A 10,449-nucleotide genomic window follows, 5' to 3' on the forward strand; every position below is an offset into this window, starting at 1 on the left:
GTGTGGTTCGATGTGCATTTCCATTTCTACTGTTTAAATGAAAAAAAAAACAATTTTTACACGTTCAAAAGACTGTAAACATTTTTTAGATACCCATAATAAGGTTGCGTTATAATAATATGCACCTAACGTAGACAAATACAGAGTCTTTAGAATTTCAAGGCCCACCTGACTTACTGACATTGAAATTCGGTAGACGAAGAGAGAAAAATTGATTTTAAAACGGAGAACACTGTATTGAAAAGGTTTTTTTTTATATTTCTGCGACGTACGTTGCAAACGGAGTGTTCCGACTTGTTTACTGCAGACGGAAACAAAAGATTATACGAAACTTATACGAATGATATAACTAAAGAAAATGATCCAGAAATGTTGAAGAATAACAAAAACACTGTCCGCAAATTTTTAGATTTTCATATGGAAAACATAAGTGATATTTGGAAAATGGCATATAAATTAGAAATAGAAAAACTATATTTAAATAACGTGATTGAAGATAGGGACATCATGAACACCTTAGTTACCAAATTTGGATTGATTCCTAACGACGACGACTTAAAAAAGTATTTTAACACCAATTACAAAACAGTTTTAGATCCGAAAACATCAATACAAGAACAAATCAGTACGTTATACCAAGTTTTAAGTAATTTCATTTCAATGTTGAAAGTTATGATGATACGGTTGTGTTCAAATTATTTAACGCATGTTAAAGAGATAAAGAATGTCAATCGCATATCCAAGTACAACAAGAATTTTTACGCTAAATGTAAGGAATTCATACAATTGTTAGGTTTACCGAGTGACGATGAAGTAAACCTATTCAGCGAACAGTTTAAACCTCAAACTGAGGATAACAATTTACAACTTAACAGAATGGATATGCAGCAAATAATTGTGGAACCTTATAGTAATAGATCAAAGGAATTACTAATTCTCACACTTCAGAGTATCGCTAAGAGCAACAGTCTACCATTTAATAACCCAACAAAATCTATGCATTTTCCATTGTTACAGAAAAAAAATGCCCAAGAGATTCGTGTCGAAACTTGTATTCTGCATGCTAGCATTTTTGTTGACTATCTAAAACAAAAATTTACCGACTACGATTTTGTTGTTATTTCATTCTTCATGAACACCCATTCTCAATGAAAACATCTATGAAGAAATCTATGAATTTACAAGAAAATCAATCTTAAGTTATACATAACTTATTTTAAGTATTATACTTCACTTTCGATTGAAATGAATACTTTTATTTATTATAAATTATCGTTTCTTTACTATATCATATCAATCTTATGTTAAAATCCCAATAAAACTTAAACATTTTTCAGTTGCTTTCTGCCTAGTTTATATGCCTGTTTATTATTTGTTTTTTAATTAATCCAATAAAATACATAAAAAAATATCTATACTGTTGTCCTAGTTTTTAGTTTAATACTATGGTATTAAAGGCCGTATTTATTAGAATTTAATTATATTGTGTAACATAAAAATATATTATTTTTTAAACAAGTTATTATATTAGTAAGTAAATGTTTACATCACTATGGTTGAAATAAAAACGTTTTATTTTGGAGTATAAAATTATGATTTCAACCCAATCATGATAACGTTACAAAATTATATTTCCGTCATTAGTTTAAAAACCAGTTCACAGTTAACTGATGCTTTATTTTTTATTTTATTTTTTTTGTACAGTACAAACGTAAAAAGTGACATTATAAAAATAATAAGTCGAATGCAATTGTATGAAGAGTCGAGAAAGGGATACAACCTTTATTTGATATTTTGAATTTGAATATTGTCTAATATTGTAAAACTAAAAATGTATCCAAAAACTATAAAATGGTTATTATTTTTTAAAAAGAAAATTAGTGTTTTATCCTTAATGAGTGGTGGACATTTTAAAACCGGATTCAAAGTCAGGAGGTAAATAATTATTATAACATGACATCCGAAGAATGCTAACGTAATGGCGTACGATTGAAATAACACTAGAAAACAAAAAACTTGCGGAAAAATAAATATTGTAAAAATTAGAGGAGGACTTGGCCAAGCAGTGCCATAAGCTTAACATTGTAATTCGGTAGATGAAGAGAAAAAATGCGATTTTAATACAGAGAACACGGCAATAAAAATGTTTTTTTTTTATAAAACGTCTAGAATAGAGTAAATAGTCAACCGACGTATGTTATTGCAAACCATTTTCCTCGGTGTGCAATCGACAGGCTTTCGCATTTAAAATTAATATAGGAAAGACGTAAAAATACCAATTTTATATTATTTGGTAGAAAATGAATACGATTTCTTGTCGATGCGTTTTAAAATGTTTTTAAAGTGCGGTTTAAAAATGACGCGGTTCTTAATGCGTTATGTGGCAATCGTGTGTGTCATATTATTCGTCGCGGTCCCAATTCGTTCAAATAATTATGACGATTTACCACTTATGCTAAAACAATCATATCGCCAGCGGGGATGCAATCTTTTGTACCATGCAACTTTACACGTCCATTTATGTAAAACACTAACGCCCACAAAGTTGGAACAGTATGATAAATCGCATGCTTTTTATGAATGGTCCAAAAGACTGTTAATTGTTATGTCAGATTCTGACGGCACTAGAACAATGGTGCAGCCTATGTGGGTATTTTTATTTTACTCTTATAAGGTACGAAACAACATGAGATATTATAAAAGAAATTATGAATATTACTCAATTGAATTGGAGTCTATTCACAATCAAACTTTTGAGGTATTGCAAAATAGATTGCGAATGGATTGCCAAGAATTACAAACTGCAGACGGACGCCGAAGAGTATACCAAACATACATTAATGATATAATCAAAGAAAACGATTCGAAAAAGTTGGAGATGCACAGAAGAATTTCCTGCAAATTTTTAGATTATCATAATACATTATTCACAAATACACGAGAACCATTGACGAGATTCATGGATACGCATAATTTAAGTATGGATCGACTATATTTCAACAACGTGTTTGGAAATAGCGACATCATGAACACTTTGATTACTAGATTGGGACTGATCCCTAACGACGACGACTTAAAATTGTATTTTGATAACAATTACAAAACGGTTTTAGATCCGGCAACATCAATACAAGAACATATCAGTGTTTTATACGAAGTTCAACGCCATTTCATTTCAATGTTGAAAGTAATGATGGTACGGTTGTGTTTAAATTTTTTAACGCATGTTAAAGGGATAATGAATGTCGATCCCAGATCTAAGTACATCTTGAATTTTTACGCTAAATTTGAGGAATTCATACAATTATTGGATTTAACGAGCGACGATAATGTAAAACGGTTCAGCGTACAGTTTAAAACCCAAATAAAGGGTGACGTTAGTACTTTGACAAACATACAAATGAAAGGAATTGATGTGGAGAAAAAAATGTATGATTCTTCTTCAGTTGCCAAAATAGCCTATAGTGATAGCCCGATGGAATTACCAACAAACATACTTGAAAGTATCGCTGAATGCAACGGTTCATCATCCGAGAAGAATACGAGTGCTATGAGGAGTTTATCGTTAAAGAAAATGTTATCAATAAAAAAAAAAAGTGTCATCGAAGAAAGGGTCGAAAATAGTGTTATGCATGTTAGTATTTTTGTTGACTACCTTAAACAACATTTTTCCCACAAAGATTTTGCCGTTATTTCTTTCTTTATGAACACCTGTTCTCTATGAAAACATATATAAAGAAATTTATGAATTTAAAAGCAGTCTTAAGTTATACTTTACTTTCGATTGAAACGAATACTTTTATTTATTATAAATTATCGTTTCTTTACCATATCACATAAATCTAATGTTAAAATACCAATAATACTTACAATTGTTTTAGTAGATTTCATCCAAGTTTATATGTTTTGCGTTATTTATTTGTTTTTTCATTAATCCAATAAAATACATTCAAAAATACCTATACAGTCGACTTATTTTCTACTTTAATATTATGGTATGAAAGTCCGTATTTATAAGACTATTGTATTGTACTTTATATTGGATAATATAAAATCTCTTTTTTTTTTGTAAATTCCTTTGGGTCGACAAGCCCGAAGGGATGGCACAATATTCTAGTGAGATTCTTTTCACAGCTGGTCTATTGTGTTAAATATCGCATATTCAATTTTTATAGTCGTATATTTCTTGGTCTGCAAAACTTGCCAAGTACAAATAGGTAACATTTTTTGTTATGTAAATAATATGCATAGTATTGTTATGTTTCAAAATAGAATTCTACTTCGAATAACTTAATAATCATTAAATAAGTAGTCATAAAATATAATCGTTAATATTAACGTTGATGACACGTTATCGTGTGTATTACAACACGTTTCTCACTGCTTTCAAGAGAGGATACTTCTGCGAGTCACAAAGACCTCTGGCGTCGTCCATCGACAAATCCACCAAAGCAATACCTCCCAAGTTGTTTTGTTTGACGTACGTGGCTTTTTGCTTGATCGTTTCGGGTTCTTCAAAACTTATCCAAATGCCCTTGACGTCGTCTTTGGGCAATCGGAACGCGTAAGTACCCAAACGTTTGTTAGGGTCGGGTACGCGTCTGAAATCCAATGCGACAATAGATAAGTATCGAGTCATTGACATAGTGCCGAAATAGGTTTTCAGGTGGGCGTTAATGAGACCCTATATCGGTTTGATAGAGGATATGTAAGAAGGTGTACATACGAGTGTCAAAAGTGGAGTAACAGAAGTTATGGCTGTGGGGGTTTGTCAAAAATGTTTGTGTGTGTGTTGTTTTTTTGATTGCGTGACGCTTTTGTCACAAAAAGGATTGACAAAGAGGACGGAAGATGGATGGATGGAAAATCCGTAATTCTCGGGTAACTCGGTTGTTTCCGCAATAGCGGGGGACTTGCGCCGCTGTGACTTGGACCCGTATCCAATTAATATAACATTAATTACCTGTAGAGCGTCAACGATGTGGTGGCGGAGGTGCTTTCGACTAAATGAGGGCAAATTTCGTAGTAAGCCAACAGACCTTCGGTCTTCGTGTAGGTCCCTTCTTGGCCGGGACCGTCGGCTGTCACCGGAGGCGCACCGGATTTCCCACTGTCCTTGTCCAATTTCCAGGTACGCCCGTAGGTGGACACACCCAACACCAACTTGGACCTGTCAACTTTCAGGGCGATGGCTTTGTTGACTTGGTATTCCACGTTTTGCCAGTTCAACCGATCGGCGTACACGAATTGCATGGGAGCAGCGTAGTCGGCCAATTTGGGCACACGGTCGGGAGTGCGGAAATCGTAAATCATCAAATTGAAATGGTCCACATACTTCTGGAGTCCGGGGAAGTCAAAGTACACTGCAATTAAAAGTGCAAATCATATAAACAACGACGACTTACTGATTCAGAGACAATGGATTAACAATCAGAACTGACAATGTATCGGTATGAATGATGATGATTGACAATGAAAAATTGATAAATTTCAAACCGATGTGAATTTTTTATCATCAGTCTAGACAACAATTATTGTCATAATATTGTTTTAAAAGAAAACTGATCACCCGAGTTGACCTAAAAACACTAATATGAACTGAATTCTAATCTGTATGAATATTATTTTATTAGCCGATGTCGGAGTTACTTATCTCGTCTGAACCGCAACCTAATTTCCATTCGGATACTCCACAAAACATTTAGGTAATAATTAACAACACTGGCATAATAATGGCGTAGAAGTAATGAAATTTATTATTGGCTTCAATAAACTTGTTCGTAATTTGAGCAATGCGTTTATTTTTTAAGCAACCATTTGGAAATATACGAAGAAACCAGATAATAAGACCGCTGACTTATCAAAATGAGTTTAAAAAAAAATACATCTAGTTTGGGAAAATTCGAAGTATAGGTATATACGTTATAATCTCACAATTACCAACAATGATTTCGACTTTGGACCCAATCAAAATCACACATACACACACCAACATAAGAAAACAACTTATTTTTATCTAATCGAACTCGATGATTGTGCACGGTGTACAATCTTGCGCAATTAGCCCAATGGCCAATCTCGTCTGGTTGGTCAATAACATTTACTTGTGCTTACCGGAGGAATTTACATGAGGCAGAATAGACACCGACAAGTAGGGGCAGCTGTTAGCGTTTAAAACTCCTTTGACTTCGCGGACCAAAGCTGTGAACTGTTCCTTGTGCTCGGCTTCTTTTGTATCTTTGCTGGTGATTCCCACAGTTTTGGCCACCTTGTGGATGAAAGAACCTGAAAGTAGATAGTGTTGTGATTAATTATTTGTACTTATTTCCTTCCATCCCCTACTATTTGTGTCGCACATCAATCGTGTAGAAAACACCGCTTACCCCAAGTGTTCTTTTCCTTTTTCTCGTTCACTATTGGGAATTGCCAGGCCAAGTCAACGCCGTCAAATCCATTTTCTTTTGCCATTGCCGAAATCGTGGACGCGAAACTGGTTCTCCTTTTTTCTTTTTCCAACTATATAAAAAAAAATTATACAAATCAAATGTCGAACGTTGAAGAGACCCGACAATGTTCAACTCACGACTTCCAAATACTTGTCCGGGTCGTCGGTGTCGGCCATTCCACCGACCGACAGCAAAACCGTCAAACCGGGATAGGCCTTTTTCAAAGATGTGATAGCTTTGAAATTGCCCTTTCCTCCTTTCACGTCTTTGCTCTCTGGCAAGTCCAATTTAGGGTCCAGCGATTTAACGTTGTACTTGTCATCGTCAATGCCGACATAGCCGTAAACGAGATGCGTACAAAAGCTCACGGCAGGCTTTAACTCTTCGACGGTCACTTTGACCACGTCTACAGAAAAACACATACAAATTAATTAGTTAATATTACTTTTTTTCTTTTGTAAAAAATAATAATTTTCCACAATTATAGCCGTATGCATACAGGTGTCCCACAAAGATTTGACAAATTAAACAACTTTTGATTCTATAAAATATTTTTAGAGATTTTTTTTAATGAATTTAAGTGAAACAGTAGGGTGCAATACATATAAAAAAAATCTTAAAAATATTCACTAAAACAAAAGGTTTTTAATTTGTCAAATAATTCTAAAAGTATAAAACTGAGAAAGTGGAAAGGGTTAGAAAGGGAACTTAAACTTATAGAAGATGCTTGGGATTGTTGTAAGTCTAATCCTTAGAACTTTTTTTATATTATTATGACTTGAAAAATATTGAAAAAATACATTTTTATAGGTACATAATTCACATGGAACCTTATTTAAATCTAAGAACGTATAAAAAAAATATCTTCTCTGCTATCGCACCGAAGCTAAAAATATTTGTAAAACATCTTTAAAATTTTAAACATAAAAAAAAAATTGTTCGATCTTCTTGTTTTTTATATTTTTTTTTTAATAACTTTTATAATTGGAATGAAAATATGGTAAAGGAAAAGGATTTCAAAAATATTTAGCTCTAAAATATCAATAATCCGCTCAATCTTGTTTTATTATTAATTTGTATTTATTTCATTAATGAATACATTTATTATTCATGAATAATAAATGTGTTTCGTACTTTACATTTTAAAAGGAATGTTCTAAACACTATTATAGGTATATATTAATTTTGTTGACGGCTTAACCTGAGTGTATATTTTATTTATCACACTAATCATCATTATAATAATATGCTATTTTTTTAAATTACACAACGTATGTAAATGGTCGGTATAAAAAAAAAAAGATAACAAAATCAGCGGAAATTCAATAGCGCATTTTATATTAATTAAACTTGCACTTTATAGTAATGCTAATTGCTAACATTGTTGACTTGTCAGTGTTTAATTTGGTTTTTTCGCTGAAATCGAGAGTTAATATTTCATTGGCAACGACGCTTAATGGGAATTGTTTTATTTTATTAAAATACACTAACAAGCTACTAAAAAACCGGTTTTCGATTATTTAATATTTTCACTAAATCATATTATTATTTCCATAACTATTGTTTGTACATATAACCAACCGTACGAGTTCATGTAGATTTTGTTTTAATTTTAGTAGCAATAAATGCCATTCTAAGACAGAAGGCTATTATGTCGACCTGAGTTTTGAATACAAGGTCGACAAGCTACACTCGGTAAGGACAGGCGGTTTTTTAAACAATATCAAAATGTAACTGTTGTTAGGGACAAACACTCAAAGTAAACAACATAAAAATCCAAATCTTCTTATGATTTTATATAATTTTCGGTTTTGTTCTTATTGAAATTGTAATCCATTGAATAGTATGGTTGACCCCAACTGGGAAAAATTATCATAATAATAACACTGAGTACAATTTTTTTTTTGCAACTAAAATAGAGTTAAATTGGCGATAAGTGCAATTGCAAAATTGTACAGAGAAATAACCGATTTGTCCAACACGATGTGAAATAAACATTTAAATACTAATGCGAAACAAATGTAATTGAATAAAACAAACAAATAAAAAAATACATGAAATATTATGATAAGTTATAACATCATAAATAATTATAATAAAGTCAATAATTTAATACAATATACAATTACCGTATAAATTAAAATTCGCGTTACATCAAAATGCAAATACTGCAAAAACATATTTAAAATATATAAATTTATTTTTAGATACCAATTTCAAGTATACAATTAATACTTCACAACACGGAAAATAAATCTTAGGTGTATGCAAAACGCGCAGTCCAAAATCTGAGAACAGAATTATTCGATATCACTTAAATTTGATACTCTTTAAAAAAAAATTGAAACTTATGAGCAAAAAAACAATTCATTTTTAACGAGTAGTCGAAGTTAATTACTTGAGAACCGGAAAATTATTGATAAATAATAGTTTTCAGCTGTAATCAAATAAACGAACCCTTGGGAAAAAATCACAGCCACTTTTAATTAGTGAAATATTTAAAATTAAAATTATTTTGAGACAATAAAAACAACATATTTTATTTAAAAAATAGAAGTTTAATAAACATTAAGGGTTTTAAAAACGAACGATTCTTAAAGAGTTTTATACAGTTAAATTTTTAAGAAAAAAGTGGTTTTAATAAATTTTAATCAAGTGCAAAAGCCATTTGGGTTGCAAAACATGGTCTCGCCGTGATGAAACAGTGAGACTTTGGCCGGTCCAATTTCAATTTAACCAGTAAATAGATAAGAATTCATTGGCCTTCCTACTGGTTTACGTTAGAAAACGATCCTCATTAGAAAAAAATGATGTTTTAATCAAATTAATAAAACGCAATTATTTACATAAAAAAAAACCAAAAAAATGCGCTTTCAACATATCCTAGAGTAAAGTGGCCTAAGTATTGGTATATTTTTGTAGAAATGAAATCGAACCGTCCTAAGTAGACCGCAGCGACTTATTGAAAATTACATTTTTATTTTTATTTATTTATTGAAAGGTTTTGAATAGTTCCTGAAAAATATTTGACTTGTCATATTTCTCAAAAAAACCGTCGAATTGTTTTTTTGTTGAATTTCGAAGACGCCAAAACAAAAGAACAAGGTCGTAAAAAACAAAATAAAGTCGGTTTGTATCAGGCGCAATATTTGTGATAAAATTTGTCTTAAAAATGAGTTTTTTTTTTAATTTTACCTTTACGCCATAAAGACTTGCCATCATAATAGCACACAGTTTTGAACGCTTGTGACACTTGTGCAATAGCCAACAGGCTAAATAGCGCACTGACCGATTTGGCGCACAACATATTACAACCGTTTACAAACCACAACTGAAGACTAACATTATAAAATTGTTATCCGGACCAAAACGAGGACTTCGAACAACATAACACAAAGGTTATGTACAGAGGAACACAATAAACGATGGGTTTTAATTTTTTTTTATCGCTCTATACCTGGTAGTTTTTCGTAATCATAGTCCAAGGTTAAAGTTTAACAAGTTTATTTTTATTAGTATATATTATTATTCACAACACAATTGATATGTTTTCAAAGAACATTCGTCCAAACGCCATTTATTTCTATTGCAGTATATTAGCGTACAAACGACAACCGACAAGGCTAAGAGGAATATGAAACGAAAATTCTACGAGTAAAAAAATGTACATTAAATTCTATTACTGTGCATCCGACCTGCAAATCAAACGGATTTATTAGGAACGACGGGACGTCTCGAATGTAACTGGTTTTCAAGTAATGATTGTCAAAACTGACGTTATTAATTAATAATAATATCATTCACATTGCTATGTTATTTTAAGTATGTAACATTATGTATACCTACATTAAACGTGTATTTTTATTTATGTCGTTAGTTGTAAAATGTAATAGTACTTGTAAAACAAAAATAAACACTAATATGTTAAATAATAATTTTCATAGACAATTTAGTAGTATAATTTGAACGCACTAAGCGTGCTAAAATACCACAAAACAGTGGT

The 10,449-nt window shown here is 31.6% G+C and overlaps 1 protein-coding gene across 1 annotated transcript; it reads right to left on the bottom strand.

Annotated features, from left to right (window-relative positions):
• Positions 1-4,161: 4,161 nt before the first annotated feature.
• Positions 4,162-9,808, bottom strand: LOC126846087 (chitinase-like protein EN03). The gene is made up of 6 exons (XM_050585207.1): positions 9,642-9,808; positions 6,584-6,852; positions 6,384-6,516; positions 6,115-6,285; positions 4,964-5,363; positions 4,162-4,601 (listed from the first exon to the last, which is right to left on the bottom strand). Exons 1-6 carry the CDS (start codon positions 9,751-9,753, stop codon positions 4,364-4,366), a joined length of 1,323 nt encoding a protein of 440 aa, XP_050441164.1. The 5' UTR covers positions 9,754-9,808; the 3' UTR covers positions 4,162-4,363.
• Between the last annotated feature and the right edge of the window lie 641 nt (positions 9,809-10,449).

This window comes from Adelges cooleyi, unplaced genomic scaffold, assembly GCF_023614345.1.
Source record: "Adelges cooleyi isolate 19-005CV unplaced genomic scaffold, UGA_ACOO_1.1 ACOO_flye_CR_arks_rails_tigmint_CR_PRNA_9, whole genome shotgun sequence".
Lineage (NCBI taxonomy): Eukaryota > Metazoa > Arthropoda > Insecta > Hemiptera > Adelgidae > Adelges > Adelges cooleyi.